General features: G+C 43.9%; 1 protein-coding gene across 1 annotated transcript in view; it reads left to right on the top strand.

Annotated features, from left to right (window-relative positions):
- Nucleotides 1–16,839, top strand: part of LOC124805657 (venom carboxylesterase-6-like) — a 64,465-nt gene that overhangs the window by 24,029 nt on the left and 23,597 nt on the right. Inside the window, exons 5-7 of the mRNA XM_047266224.1 lie at nucleotides 3,442–3,662; nucleotides 8,116–8,281; nucleotides 15,430–15,608. Of these exons, the coding sequence (XP_047122180.1) occupies nucleotides 3,442–3,662; nucleotides 8,116–8,281; nucleotides 15,430–15,608 (566 nt within the window). The remainder of the gene's footprint in view (nucleotides 1–3,441; nucleotides 3,663–8,115; nucleotides 8,282–15,429; nucleotides 15,609–16,839) is intronic.

Here is a 16,839-nt window from a genome sequence, read left to right as displayed (position 1 = left end):
GGACGGAAGCATATCTGCGGGAATGTCTGCACAGGCGTTTCTGATGTGGTCGACCATGTCTTCACGGCCTGTTGGCACTTATTGGTACACCATACCTTTTAAACATCCGTCCAGAAAGAAATCAAATCTGGCGGACTTGTGGGTCAACTAATAGGGCCACATCTGCCGATCCATCGGCCATTGTAAGCGCAATCTAATACCTAACGTTCTTCAGTTGTGTAATGCGCCGGCCAATCGCCAAGCTGAACCCACATATGTTGTCGAACGTCGTTCAGTAGTGCCGATAGTTCCTGTTACAAAAACTTTCGATATTTGTGTGCAGTCATTAAATTACGGTCCCGTGAGTTTGTTCCCTACGATGTCTCTCGATGCGTTAACCGACCAGGGATGCTGACGGCCAACTTTCTGTAACCACTCGGGATCTGTACACAGTCCAGTTACGCTGGTTTAAGGCTACCATTGCTTGTGAATGTACAATCGTCGGAAAATACCAACTCGGCAGAAAAATTGGGGAACGTTTGTGTTTATTGACGTACCCATTCGGAAAACACTACCCGGTTATGAAAATCGGCGCCATGAATTTATTGATGCTGTGACACGGGGTATGGATGATACATACTACCTATGGACATACCGCAATCGCGGTGTAATTGCCGGGCTCTTATCCGAGGGTTGTGGTACAATGCCGATAGTACAGTTACTTCGTTAGCTTCTCCTGTAACACGTTTGCTTTGTTTGCTTCTGCCGGTCAGTGCGCTGCCATCAGACGTAAAAGCGTTCACGACCTTGTAAAAGAACCAACGAGAGAGAGAGAGAGAGAGAGAGAGAGAGAGAGAGAGAGAGAGTTTTCTCTGGAAAACGTTCGGTCTGCAAGACGGCAGCAGCCTCAGTATTTCTCCTATATTTTCCGTAAATCAGGGTCATTTCAATTTTTCCTTGTTTGGTTGCAACATTCATCGTCCACTTGCGCGACTGTTCTCCAAATAATAGTTAGGTGCGCAGGTAATAAACACTGCGGAAGTATTATAATGTTTAGAACCGCGTTCTGCTCCAGTATGCATGACACGTGACCTCCTGTCGCAGTGTACTGCTTGTTATGATAACGGCCTAGTTCTCTGCACGGCCACGGTGGAGCGCCGCGTAATCACTTGTTCGATATCTCGGAGGAATGCAGTGTTGCGAATAGAGTTTTCAATCAGAAGTTGCGAAATACTGGCCTGTCCTACCCTCGCTGCAGGATCTCATTTCTGTAGGCTATGTACGTTTCTCCTCTCTTTTATCCACATTTGTTGGTAGCTTTATCTTCTCGTACTCGCCAGTCCTTGGTTTGCCCTTTGAAGACGCATCTGAAAGCTCACTCCAAGGGCATATTAACCCTATGAAAAGTTTTGATGTACTCTAAGCAAACAGATGTACAGCTATTCTCGCAACTTTTCTGTGTTTCCTTTGTTATAACGAGCACCATTCGTGTTTTGTGAATATGAGAGCTGAATCTGATTGTAATAAATAAAACTGCACAATAGGTACGTGTGTTAGTAATTTTATTCCAGAACTTTTTTTAGACTTATGATGACAAATAAAAATTTTAAAACGTAGCACAGGAGTTGGATTAAAGCAATGGAGCGGTTAAATCCGTGATTTTAAAAGACTACTATTCGCAGTGAGTCAACTGGAAGCTGCCGTTTACTTGAATATTGTAGAAAAATTCACAGATTAATCCGGTGCCTTTCGCAGTTTCTTACTCTTTTCTGTCGTATAGCGTCCAAGTTGTTTTCACTGTAACCAGTCTCGAGCGCGTTACATTTCAAATGCCATATTGATTCACCACTAAATCACTTTCATAAAATTCACTCTAAAATCTTCACAGTATTACTATTGCTTGAATCGTGCTAAGGTTTTTGAAAAGTAATTAATAACTTTAAGACTTTTCTAGCCATGTACTACAATGTTGTGTATTTTCATTGTGTCCTTGTGCTTCGGCTCTCTTGAACGGCTCCTGCTACAAAGCACACAACCGTCCTGGCTCGAGCTACACCACGCTCTTCGTAAATGAGTAACCCATCCAAGCCCGCCCGGTTAGCCGTGCGGTCTAACGGACGGCTTTCCGGATTGGGAAGGAGCGCCTGGTCGCCGGCACGAATCCGCCAAGCGGACTTGTGTCGAGGTTCGGTGAGCCGGGCAGTCTGTGGATGCTTTTTAGGCGGTTTTCCATCTGCCTCGGCGAATGCGGGTGGTTCCCCTTATTCCGCCTAAGCTACACTATGTAGGCGATTGATGCACAAACAAGTTCTCCATGGTCGCGTACACCAGCATTACTATAACACGCAAACACAGGGGCTACCCTCGTCTGGTGTAAGACGTTCCCTCGGAGGGGTGGGGGGGAGGGGGGGTCCACCGGGGGCCGAACCGCACAATAACCCCGAAAGAGTGGTTCGGTGTGGGGCGGCGGTTGGGTGAAGTCGACTGCGGTAGTCGTCGTGAAGTTGTGGACCACTGCGGCTGCGACAGGTACAGAGCCTCTTCGTCGTTTTTAGGTCCCCGGTTAACATACAATACAACCCATCCAAGTTATATCTCTGGTACAAACTGAGGACACCACCTTTCGAAATTAAACCAGCTGTTACACTGAGGAAAGCCGGTTTCACATGTAGACATCGTAGATGTTCTCGTATGCGGGAGTAGTGGGATCATTTCGCGTCTAATTACGGTTTAGGATTTGCATAATTGCCCTAGATCATTTATAGTGAATGCTGAGGGGTGGAGGTTAAAGTACTTTCTTATTTTGGTTGATGTGGAAGATTACTATTCGTAAAAGGTAGATATTTGCGATGAAATCCTGCGTCGATACTATTTTCATTTTAAAACGTTATCTCATGTGGCCAGTCTGGAACATGTTCTGCAAATTGAGGAGGGAGAAAGGAAAGGAAATGGGAGGTAATAATCTGGTCAAGGCTTTGTGCGGAATCAGTGGCAACGAATAAAAGCACGTGCTGTAATAGGACTCGAACCCTGGGTCTCCTACTTACTAGGGAGCTGCGTTAAGCACTGCGCTACACGGGCACAGTATGTGTCGCACCTATCCGCAGTCCCCTTCCTCCATTCTCGCTACTGTAAGATTCCTGGAGGTCGTCGAACGTAATTGTGCATCCACACTAAAGGTGGGTCAATTCGTGCCCATAGAGGCGAATCAGTTATACGAATGCGTGGTTTCAGTTCTCTTGGACATATCCCATAGATCAGACACCACGCATTCATACAATCTGAAAGAGTGCTGTTCACGAAATGTCGGAATGTGTTTTACAATAATAGCCTGAAGGTTTATTTTCTTTTTACGATTGTGCTGTACATTCGATACATCACTGTAGGGAAAGAATTTCGTTCGGAATTATAACACTATAGGGTCGGTGTAGCTCTAATGTTAAAGGTTAACTTTCTCGGCAGGTCTCTTCAGCGGTGTGATTATGGAGAGTGGGGTAGCGACGACCCCCTGGGCACTGACAGAGAAACCCCGCGAGAGGGCGTACCGGATGGCGGAGGCGCTCGGCTTCCAGGCGCAGAGCGATAACCACACTGACGACGACGACGCGCGGCTGGCTGCCTTCCTTCGCGCCGCCAACTACACAGACATCGCCGGTGACTCCAATATCGCTCTCTCTGATTTCGTAAGTGCTCCAATTGTTCAGTGCATAGGATATTTTCTATGTAACTTTATCACCTAATTACACATGAAATATCGCTTCTGGCAAAAACAAATTCCTGACATCCATAATGTCTTAAAAATGTCATAATCGTCGCATAAAGTCGGTAGAAAATAGTACTTGCAGCGCAGAGATGTCAGGTGTATGAAGCTTTAACCTCGCCCTTCCCTGAATTTCCCAGAAGTAGGCAGTCGTGCAATGATCAGTCCTAACAGTCACTGCAAGCACAGCATTCAGAGTGACGTGTGTGACGTGTGTTTGCTGCATTGTCCTTGTTCGGTAACATGGTCACCATTTCTCGAGCCGTCCGTCGAGGACGGTGTTATTGACGTTGACATAATTATTGGGCAACTCCACCTGCAGCTGCGCTATATCCATACTTCCTACGTTGAAATCGATTTCTACAGCTACGGAAACCACAAATCAGAACAGCTGATGCCGTACCACATACGGCTCTATTTTAGCTGACAAAATGTTTGAAGGTGTTCTCCCTGGAATCTTATTGACTGGAGTTTAATTGTTATCGGCGATCAGTCGCGCTTCGAACTGAGCTCCGATCTACAGAGCCAGTTGGACGGAATACGACACGATATCCCTCGGGAGGACATACAACAACTATGTCAAACGACGCCAAGCTGAATAACTACTCGCTTGTGTGCCAGAGGTGGGCCAAAGCGTAACTGACTTGCTCAGTTCCTGGAGCCCCTTCTGTTGAACAAATCATTCAATTTCTTCTGAAATTTTAATCATTTGTTTGTCTGTACATGTACCTCGCATGTGAGGATTTCCATCCCATTCGTATAATTCCTTCGTTATACGTCTTTAGAGTGTATATGACGTTCTATAGTGTTAAAAGATAAGCATAATATAGATAAAATGGTGCAAATTATACAGTTACTTTCCTCGTTAGTCCTCTTGCAGACAGAAAAATCTAACTGCAGCTCATGTTTCTTATGTACTGTAACTATTCTGCCTAGCTAAAAAGTGTAAATGAAATTATTTGCATACATTCCTGGATATGCTTCAGCCGTTTGTGAGCAATAAAAGTAGTAACCAAGAGGAAGCTTATCCTGCAAACACTGTCAAACATCTACTGATCTAATTGGAAAGTCCTGTGGTCTGTGGATCACTGTGTGCAGTTGCACTGGAAGTGTATTTATGTGTTCATGGCTATTTATGCTTTCCCATCCTGCTATGAATTGATTACATTTGTTAACTATAAAAATTACACATGATTACAGTATTTGAAATCGGCATCAACTAACAGGATTAAACGTGTGAATTAAGGATTTTAATTATAGTAAATCTATATCTTAATTGTTTTGATTTCCACAAAACGTTAGTTATTCTTTAGAAAAACTATTCTCAGACCGTTAACCTCTTTCTATAAATAAACTGAGATTGATCACAAAACGTAATAAAATCATTGTATTAAATAAAGTCTGATAGTTAGTTCCCTGGGTGATAGTTAGTGCTCTGAACTTGATAGAACCGTGCCAAGCAGACATTTATACGACCGCTTTCGTGAATCTCATTCCCAGGTAGTGTGCAGCTGGTGTGTTGTCAGAATCGGCATTCGGGCAATGTCCAAACTGCTCGTGGAGAAAGGCAGTCTGCATGCACGTCAGTGACAAGGTCAGACTACACAAGGCGTCTACCACCGATGACTCCACCTGACTGTCATCACCGTTTTTTCTACTTTGGGAATACGCAGCTCCTTATAGAAACACATTTTTTAAAAAAAACTGAGCCTTTTTTATTGTATCGCAACCAATTTTAGACATAGAAATCTATTTTAAAATGATAACTGAAGAAGAAAGTGCAACCGGTTGTGGTACGATAAAAGATGTGCATTTGAGACTAAATTTTACGTATTATGCTGGCTGCCATTGCTTACCCCATGACTAAAACCTTAGCGACTTTTCAGCAGACGTTCTCATGCGTCAAATCAGGTATAGTAGCAGTGTCCTCCAACAGAAGACTTTCCAAATTCCTTTATTAATTCTGCAAAATTCGTCTTTGGACTGTCTTATATGTTCCTGGGCGGCTCAGATTCTTCAACCTGCCAATCAGGTCACTTTCTCATACCAAAAAATAGAGTTACCCGTCAAAATTGGTCATTTGTAAAAGTCTCCATTTCAAGTGCGCTGTAACTAATATTTCTCAAAAGACCGCGAGCATAATCGTGGTCTGGGGGGAGGAAGGGGGGGGGGAGTGTTTCTTGGTGCTCGGTTCGTATTTGAGCTGGGTACATGGGGTGTAAAGGCTTTTGGTATAACCCGGACCAGCGGACGTTTGTACAACCATTGAAACATTTGTCTTACTGTAGCTATGTTAGAACATATTAGGCAAGGTTTGAACGACGAACGGGAACTGACGCCCAGGCAAATTGTACGAATCAATTAATTCCTATTGTAAAAGATTTTAATTGGACTAAAATTAATGCTCAGCTAATGGCTCCATTTGTATGTGTAAGGTACGTATTTTACGTGCAGAAACACTCAAACAAACATGTTTTATTGGAGGTTTATGCAGTGCGCCATCTCTACACATCAAACTTACACGAATCGGTTCAAATTATCAAGTGAAAACGAATTTTTATCTTCCAACAATCGTTATGTGCTGTCGAGAAACGATGATTAAATGTAGAGCTAGATATAGCCCTCTTCTTCTCGGTAGCTTTTTAAGGGCGCCACTTATATATTATAAGCATGTACGAATCGGTTCAAACTTTGCACAAAAGTAGATAAATGAAGAAAGTCAAAACGAAACTTTTTGTCTAATAATATTTACCCGTTGTCGAGATGCCATGGTTTAAATTCGAGCTAAACATAGCACACAAGATTAGTTCTTATGTGAATTGAATGTGTGGAATCGGTTAGAAGTGAACCAAACAAATGAAAACGCATTGGTGGGATAAAACTGAAGACTTTGTTTCAAAATTCTAGTTTCATTCGGATTTTAAGTGCAAAAAATACATTTTTTGTTATTTTTTTTACGCGCGCCAACAGGTTTTTCTGACAGATGTTTGAAGCACGTCACTTCAATGTTTCAAACTTGTGCGAATCGGTACGAATCCTGTAAGAAGGTAGAGAAATACATGTAATCAACGGTCGTCCTGTTGTTTTGTTAAAGCCTTAACCATTGGCACAAGGTTCGAAAGACAATAAAAAACCTATAGCGCGTCAGTCATCGCCAGAATCAACAAAAGTCTACATCGGTTGCAAGCTATGGAGGGCTAATGTCAGAATTATGGTAGAGTGAGAGTTGGGAACCAGTATGAAAAACCTTGACGTATCCGCACTTTTTTACGAGTTTCCCCAACACAGTGAGCTCTCTGAGCTGCACCGTTTTAGTACACCTGAATCTTGCAGTTTATAGGCTACAGTCTCTGATCCTGTGCCCAGAAATTCAGAAGATTCGTCAGCCATAATAAAGAATACATAATATCATGTGGCGGAAGTGCATAAAATGTTACCTTAAATTTGTTTCTAGGGGAATAAAATTCCTGGGGCTGGATTTGTTCCTGGTGGGAAGCTGAAACAATTTTTGATTTATGTGTGGGAGAGTTGATTTTTTTCCACAACGGGACCATCTCTCCCATGTATCCACCCCCCATTACATATATGATGAGCGGTGTAAGAACAAAAAGACACAAATTTGTGTGCTGCTAGAGAGTGTGACACATCTATAATAGGAAGTATTTGGGAGAGGGTGTACTTCTGTAATATGAAGTATCCCAGAGTGGGGATGCATGCATCTAAAACTTTAATGAGACCATATGCCATCTAGCAAGACATGACAAATGCCATGATGGATGACATGATAGCATGTGCCATGTCAGATGACGTAACATCACGTGTAATGGACATGGTGCATTACATTACATGACGACGATGTTAATACTAAGAGGTAAAAAAAGTGCATATCTGTCAAGATGGTTTGATTTAAATGTCTCCAAAGCTGCCAGATATGTCCAAAAGCTAGTTCCCTTCTTGTACATCCCTAACTCTCCCACGACTTAATCGTCTTTTTTTTGTGCTACGATAGGGGCATTTTTCATTCTGTGCTTCGTTATTCCAGCATCTGACAACTCTACGTCATGTTGTGGCATATTTCTTTTTGACCTCACCGCTGTATATTGCCACTGACCCCAACTATACGCTACCACGCTGTCCTTCCCACTACACAATGGGTGTAATGCGGGTGGGGGAGCGTCCAGAACATCACTGTCTGCCGCGCAGCTTTCTCTCTTCTCCAAGCTTGCTTCACGCAAAAAAGTTGTAACCTAGTTCTCGTAGTATTGTACCATTCTGTACTACCTTTCATCTTTACATTTTAACACAGGCAGTCTTATGTAGAGGAACGAATCGCTAACATATGTTGTGCTATCATTAACTCTGATTTCACTGTGCAGGAGAAGCGGTGCCCAGGGCAGATAGCTTTCGCGCCAGTCGTGGAGCCAGCATCAGACTCTGCAGTGATCACCGAGCTTCCAGTTGACATCATCAGGGCCGGCAGCTACAACCAGGTCCCCATCATACTGGGCGTCACTTCCGGAGAAGGAATTGTCGGACTCTTCAGTACGTAACAAAATCTGACTCCACTTCCGTCACTTTCAATCATGTGACTCACTTGCAACTTTTGTTGTAGGTTCAATTTGAACATCGTTCTATTTGTCCTTTTTGGTACGCAGGTAAATTTGGCGTCATGTGGTACAAGTTCTCTATGCGTTATAATGTGTAAATCCACCACATTCCAGTTCAAACCGTGGACACTCGTTCATATTACGTAGTGAATATTAGTCGCCGAAGTTTAAAATTTCTCTGTAGGTCGAATATAAATTAACGTAATTTGTCAGATGACATTGGACGTGGGCGACGTGGCTGTCTGGGATCACGTACTCACGCAATAAATCGATGGTTGATTGCGGACTGCAACTGAAAAAAAACATTCACTTCCAAAACTGTTGTCTCAGTCTTCTTCATCAGTGCATAGGGTCTTAGGGGTAGTGCCAGTAAGAGTAACAGATTTAGCCATTGTGATGGGTACGTCAATACCGTAAATACGATTGCAAAGGCGAATTGTATCCATTAGATGAGTGTTCATAATAAACCAAAAAGAAATTGTATGTAGAGAACAAAACTGAATTTTTGGTCAAGAGTTTGTCTACCAACGGATGCTTTACACTAATACAGTGGTTCATTTTCACTGATGTTTATAGGGTCGCTAAAACTGCTGTCAGAATTTAACGAAGTAATGACGTATTCGGTGTATTTCTCACGAAACATTCATTTCTCAAAGTATTTTCTATCGATTCCTATGTGGGATACCCATCGTCCTTCTTCTCTTGTGGTGAATTTCGGTTTACAACATCAATTTCTAATGGCACTACTTCTGCCAGGAATCAATTTTGGTTGTTCTTTCTTACATGTTACTTGTTTAAATTTTATTGGTTTACAAAAGCTACATTGCTTCTTGCATTCTGAAGACCACCTTAGGCGTCTTGAAAGAGAAAATCTAATGTTAAAAATCATTGGCTACTTCCACGAGGAAAGGTGGATTAAAATGTCCAAACGATAGCCCACACGCCAGTGTTGAAACGTATCGCCATTCATATATTCATATTATTGTGACCACCGGTTTATCAACTATCAAATAACATTTCAAGAAGTACGGTACATCGTTAAGAGAAGCCTGACTGTCACGGTACGAAAAAACACAATTTCGAGTATTAACCTACAGCAAAATATACGCGCTTTTGAGAACGGTAGTTAGCCAAATACATCGTCCCTTTATCTCAAACCGAACACGAACTGATGTGGATGTTGTGACATCTACTGTGGCAGGAAGTTATGTGGAAAATGGTGCATTGATTTGACATAGCGGACGAGGACCAATTTAAGCGCGACACACCGTAGTGTTCCACAACTATATGTGGCCTTTACAATAGCATTAATGCAGGAATGCGGTCAACAAACATCTATTTTACCTGCTTTGATGTGTAAATGATTAACTTTCCAGGAGGCAGGAGTAACACCATCGACATTTTGCATATAAGAATAAATTACCCAGCAAATTTCTACATCTACCACGTCTACATGACTAGTCTGTACTTCGCACTTAGTGCATGGCAGAGGATTCATCGAACCACTTCCACAGTGTTTCTGTGCCATCTTACACTCGAACAGCTCGCAGGATAAACGAAAACTTAAATCATATCATGGAAGCTCTGATTTATTTTATTACCATAATCAATCCTCCATATCAAGTGGGCCTGAACAAAATACTTTCGCAATTTGACGAGAAAGGTGGAGATCGAAAGTTCACGAAAATGTCTTGCCGCAATTGAAAACGACTTTTTGTTTAAATAACTGCTGTTGGAATAACAATGGAAATGATCGTATGGCATTGTTGGCCGGGAGGCCCCATTCGGGGGAGTTCTTCCGCAGTATTGCAAGTCTTTGTAGATAACGCCACTTCGGCAACTTGCAAGTTGATGAAAATGATGATGATATTGGAACTCGAGTATCATATCGTGGCACACTCTTCAATTTTTTGCGATCCGCCCTCATTTAAAGTCTTTCGAATTATTCCTTCAGTCCTGTCTGGTAACGGCATCATGCCGCACAATACTCGAGCAGAGGACAGTAGTAGTGTAGGCAGTCTCTAGCAGATTTGTTTCATGTTCAAAGTTGCAATAAAGTAATAAACCGCAATCTTTGGTCCCCTTTTCTCACAGCGTTATGTGCGGGATTGTTCAAATTTAAGCTGTTCGTAATTGTTATCTCTTGTTGTTTTGTTGACAGCCTTTAAATATGTCTGATTTACCATATAACCGAAAGTTTACTCATGTGAATGACGTCATACTTTTCATTACTTAGCGTCAGTTGCCACTTTTCGCACCATACACGTGCCCTGTCTAAATTATTTTCCCGTTGGTTTTGACCTTCTGATGGCTTTACAAGTCCATAAATGACTGTCTTCAAGACGGGTATTGCCAGTGTAATTTATTCACGCGATGAAACTACAATCAGTTTACCACGATGTATTTCGTTTTTAAGGCATTTAATGTTTTATTAATTTTCTTCATTTTTTTCTTTTCAGTGCAGATATTTGAAGTAAATCGGCCAAGGCTTTGAAGTACACTACTTCAAAGATCTCTTAGAGATGTTTAGCAACAATGTTTCCCCTTCTTTATATTTTATACGTATATTTATAATCTGAGCATACTATACATAGCATATGCCCGGCCAAATGTTCATTAAGGGCTCGTGTGGAAATTTGAAGTAGATCGATCAAGAACTTTTAGAGGTTTTTGGTAACAACCTTTCCCCTTTATATATTACAAACATATTTTTCAAATCAGATTTCAAAATCTTATTTATACAGTGATCTTCCTCCTATTTTGAAGGTGAAGTGAGCAAAATTTCATCAAGACCGGAGTAAAGCCGTATAAGTGTTTGAATTACAAAGAAACAGACAAACGGATACTCTTCCTTATACACTCATGTTCAGAAGGAACAGTGCCTTGAACGACTGAAGATAGGATCTTCATACTCACAACACATCTACATTACTATGTTTTGCAGAAAACATTAATATTTCAGTCACCTCTGTTCAGCATGTGTCCTGTTCCCTAATAGATGCAGAGTCCGTCAGGAGTCCTGACAACTTGTTCCATGCTTGAAGGCATCGAAGCTTAAAAGGGCCGAATGGCATCCTGTAGTACACTACTGGCCAGTAAAATTGCTACACCATGAAAAATGGTTCAAATGGCTCTGAGCACTATGGGACTCAACTGCTGTGGTCATTAGTCCCCTAGAACTTAGAACTACTTAAACCTAACTAACCTAAGGACATCACACACATCCATGCCCGAGGCAGGATTCCAACCTGCGACCGCAGCAGTCGCACGGTTCCGGACTGCGCGCCTAGAACCACGAGACCACCGCGGCCGGCTACACCATGAAGATGACGTGCTACAGACGGGAAATTTAACCGTCAGGAAGAAGATGCTGTGATATGCAAATGATTAGCTTTTCAGAACATTCACACAAGGTTGGCGCTGGTGGCGGCAACTACAATGTGCTGACATGAGGAAAGTTTCCAACCGATTTCTCATACACAAACAGCAGTTGACCGGCGTTGCCTGGTGAAACGTTGTTGTGATGCCTCGTGTAAGGATCAGAAATGCGTACCATCACGTTTCCGACTTTGACAAAGGTCGGATTGTAGCCTATCAAATGGTTCAAATGGCTCTGAGCACTCGGGGACTTAACTTCTGAGGTCATCAGTCCCCTAGAACTTAGAACTACTTAAACCTAAGGACATCACTCACATCCATGCCCGAGGCAGGATTCAAACCTGTGACCGTAGCAGTCGCGCGGTTCCAGACCGTAGCGCCTAGAACCGCTCGGCCACCCCGACCGCCTGTAGCCTATCGCGATTGCGTTTATCGTATCGCAACATTGCTGCTCGCGTTGGTCGACATCCAATGACTGTTAGCAGGAGGGTAATACGGAACGCCATGCTCGATCCCAACGGCCTCGTATCACTGGCAGTCGAGAAGACAGGCATCTTATCCGCATGGCTGTAACGGATCGTGCAGCCACGTCTCGATCCCTGAGTTAACAGATGGGGACGTTTGCAAGACAACAATCATCTGCACGAACAGTTCGACGACGTTTGCAGCACCATGGACTATCAAATCGGAGACCATGGCTGCGATTACCCTTGACGCTGCATCACAGACAGGAGCGCCTGCGATGGTGTACTCAACGGCGAACCTGGGCGCACGAATGGCAAAACGTCATTTTTTTCAAATGAATCCAGGTTCTGTTTACAACATCGTGATGGTCGCATCCGTGTTTGGCGACATCGCGGTGCACGCACATTGGAAGCGTGTATTCGTCATCGCGATATTGGCGTATCAACCGGCGTAATGTTATGGGGTGCCATTGGTTACGCGTCTCGGTCGCCTCTTGGTCGCATTGACGGCACTTTGAACAGTGGAAGTTACTTTTCAGACGTGTTACGAACCGTGGCTCTACCCTTCATTGGATACCTGCGAAACCCTTCATTTCAGCGGGATAATGAACGACCGCATGTTGCAAGTCCTGTGCGGGCCTTTCTGGATACAGAAAATGTTGGACTGCTGACCTGGCCAGCACATTCTCCAGACCTCTCACCAATTGAAAACGTCTGGTCAATGTTGGCCGAGCAACTGGCTCGTCCTAATACGCCAGTCACTACTCTTGATGAACTGTGGTATCGTGTTGGAGCTGCATGGGCAGCTGTACCTGTACACGGCATCCAAGCTCTGTTTGACTGAATGCCCAGGCGTATCAAGGCCGTTATTACGGCCAAAGGTGGTTGTTCTGGGTACTGGTTTCTGAGGATCTATGCACCCAAATTGCGTGAAAATGTAATCACATGTCAGTTCTAGGATAATATATTTGTCCAATGAATACCCGTTTATCAACTGCGTTTCTTCTTTTAATGGCCAGTAGTGTATATCCATGCATGCTGCATTCACTTGGCTCCAAAGTTCATCTGTGGTAGTTAGTATTGTGTCACATAGCTGCACCTATCGTTTCACAATATGCCACACATATTTAATGGTGATCTGGCGGACCAGGGCAAAGGCTGAAATCCTGTGACACGAAGAAGGCACGTATTCGTGTAGACACATGTGGTCGTGCATTTTCTTGTTGAGAAATGGCGTTTGGAGCGTTCTGTAGAAACGTTATGGCTACCAGTCACATGATGTCATTCATGTAGGTCACACTCGTCGCAGTACTTGGACACGTACCAAATGTGATTCGTTGTTGTACCCAAAAGCACCCCACACGATAAGGCCTTGATTTGGTGCTGGTTGTCTGGTGCGGATGCAGTCACTGTGATGCCACTCCTGTTCGTGAACCAAAATATCGTCATCATTTTCAAAGAAACAGAAACTGGTTTCGTCCGAAAACATTATCTGATGCCATTTCTGTCTGTACTGACGTCATTCCATGCACCATTTCCGACTAACATGTTTCTGCACATTCGTCAAAGGTAGGAGGAGATTGGACGACGGACATGTAACCCATGCCGTAATACATGGCAATGGACTGTCACTTCTGTGTTACTGTGTGTGCTGTTGGGCCAGATCCGAGGAGGACGCGGATGTGTCCTGCAACACCATTCGAATGAGGTGTCGATCTCCCTGGGGGGGTGGGGGCGGGGTGATCTGGGTGTTGCGACCTGACCCATCTTGTCGTGTTCTCCGGCCTTCCGTGAACCATTCTGTATACACCTGTTCCAATGCCAAGACACTTCGTCCTACAAGAGCAGCAATTTCCCAGATTCTTTCTTTCTCAGGCCTGTGTCCCTCTCCAACGCGGGGTCGGCTTTGTTATGACAGATTTGGCAGTATTAATGGCAGAGGGTGGCCGGATGGCCTTCCTGCCGCCGTCTCGAACTCCGCGGGACGCAGGTAGTGTACCCTAGCTGACTGTGTCGAGTGTAAGTCATGAAATAGTGCGAACGTTTTTAAAATGTCTGTGAGTCGTTTAACTGAGGTGGAACGTGGGGACCAGCCTAGTATTCACGTAGCGGGATGTAGAAAACCGCCTAAAAACCAAAATCCAGGCTGGCTACCACACCGGCCCTCGTCATTAAACCGCCGGGCGGATTCGTTCTGGGGCCGGCGCGCCTACCCGAGTCCAGGAAGCAACGCGTTAGCGCGCTCAGCTACCCTGGCGGGTCAGCAATTTGCCAGATGAATCCATCAAATTTTCTCATGCTAATAACGCGACCTCTTTCAGACTCAATAATTTGACAGTCCGGTTCGCACATGCGTCTGCGAGTCATCCTACACTTCTGCTGAAGCCACGCTGATCCATTAGTTTCCGTTTACAGCGGCAACGAGAGCCACAGGCACATTTTACCGGTATGTGCTGTTGCATCGCGATATCGATGTTGACCATGAACCAGCGGGTCGACAAAGTTCAAATGCTAATATGAACGTTCTATCTCTAGTCGTCGAGGGGTTCTGTTTCTTCTTATTATGGCCGCTCTGAATCTGTCACTTCCATATACGCATGACAAACGTGAGTTTGCGACCAACACGTGCACCGATATCGCGGGACGATAAAATAGTCTCGATGGTCAAGGATCCTGCCGTTATCGAATTTCGATGCGAGCTGGTAGACTTTTCTCCATCTTCCACGAGACATAATACGATCTTCTCACAAATAACCAACGCTGAAATGCGATTTCGGAATTAGAAAACCTTACCTTAGATTCAGTTGCTGTGAAATGCTTTTCATTTGCTACCCCAAGCAGCTAATACACGACTTGCCAGTTTGACGTTCGTTGCACACCATTTTCATGGTGTTGCCATTTTCATGGCTAGAAGTGTAACTAATTACCGAGAAACATGGATTTAAACATTGACCACTGATTTTTTTCAGTTATCGTAACATTATAAGGTGTGAGTATAGGCGTATTCTACAACAGGGATTTTAATGAACATATGTGCCTACTCTCTGCACACAGATGAGAAATTTGCTACAAACATCAACTGATGATAAGTACTACATGCTAGTGTATACTAAAACAGACGCGAAATTGTGGTGTACGTTTCATTAGCCAGCAGAACGTGTTAGATGCACCTTACCTGGAATTGTAAAGTGTCATTCTCTCAAAAGCTGGCTGTTACTGGAGAGCTGTTTGTGTGTTCCAGTGTCTCAACTGCTGACAGAAGCGGGGGAAGCCGATATGAAGGAGAACTTCACGATGCTGATCGGCTCCCAGCTGCCGCTGCCCACGGAGGAACAGCGGACCCGTGCGGCGGAACAGCTGGAGAAATTCTACTTCGGCGACGAGGGCTTCTCTATGGACCAGATGCAGGCAGTGGTTGATGTAATTATAAACATTCTCTTATGGCTGCGGATACTTGCCATATCGTGTCGAATTGGCTACAGTCTCTGTCTCCTGTATAAGAGGCGATCAAAAAGTGTCCATTTGAGCGCGTTGCTGCTGCGTATAGGTAACGTAGCGCATCTCCAATGCGGGTGTATAACCACCAATATGTAGACAAGGCATCTGTGTGGCATTCGTGTTTTCTGACATCCGAGCGGCAAATTCGGAAATTTGAGATGTGGGAATGTTATTACTAAATGCGTCCAAACAAAACCAACATGTTATTATTCTTGCCTTGGCTATCTGAAGGACAAACGCTGGTAGACATCTATCGGAGAACGAAGAGTCAGGGTTATTAAGCCTCTCCCAGAGGCTTGGACGACATCCTCTATGACCTCTCGCCGAGAGGAGATCACTTTAACACTTTAACTAGGCTGCGTATTGGACACTGTCTTTTTAGCCATCGCCATTTGTTAAATGCTGCTCCCCCACCACTTCGTACACACTGCGTTCAACTTTTGACGGTCCGCCATATCTTTACGGAATGCCCTTTTCTTGACCGCTTACGTTCTCGTTTGTGTTTTCCGTGTGAGTTATCAGCCGTTTCAGCAAAAGACGCATAGGCTGTCAACCTCGTTTTACTTTTTATCCGTCGTAGCAATATGACGAAAGCCATTTAATTTTTAGTTCTCGACGTCCGTTTCTATATGGCGTACGTCATAGACCTTTCTGCAGGCCTCTGTTTTCAGCTGTCTTCCCTTCCGTCGATTGAGATTGACGTGTACTCGTTTTTAACTCCTCTCGTTGTCTTTGTGTTCTACAGTTTTGACATTGGCGTGTATGACCCTAGTCGTTTTGGCGCCCTAAAACAGAAACAACACGTTTGTCGATAACCACCGCTTTGTAATGCTTGCCGGGTTCTGTGCTGCATCTACCTCTACATTGATGCTCCACACTCCACCTTACGGTTTGTAGCGAAGGTACCCCTTATAGCTATTCTTCATTTCCTTTCCTGTTCCACACGCAAATAGAATAAAAGAAAAACGACTTTCCATATGTCTCCTCTCTGTCTTTTTTTTTTTTCATCAATCTTCTGACTAGTTTGATGCAGCCCGCCACGAATTCCTTCCCTCTTCATCTCAGAGTAGCACTTGCAAACTACGTCCTCTGTTATTTGCTGGACGTATTCCAGTCTCTTGCTCTACAGTTTTTGTCCTCTACAGCTCCCTCT

This window comes from Schistocerca piceifrons, chromosome 7 (genome assembly GCF_021461385.2).
Source record: "Schistocerca piceifrons isolate TAMUIC-IGC-003096 chromosome 7, iqSchPice1.1, whole genome shotgun sequence".
NCBI lineage: Eukaryota > Metazoa > Arthropoda > Insecta > Orthoptera > Acrididae > Schistocerca > Schistocerca piceifrons.
This window is presented reverse-complemented; position numbering and strand designations above follow the sequence as displayed.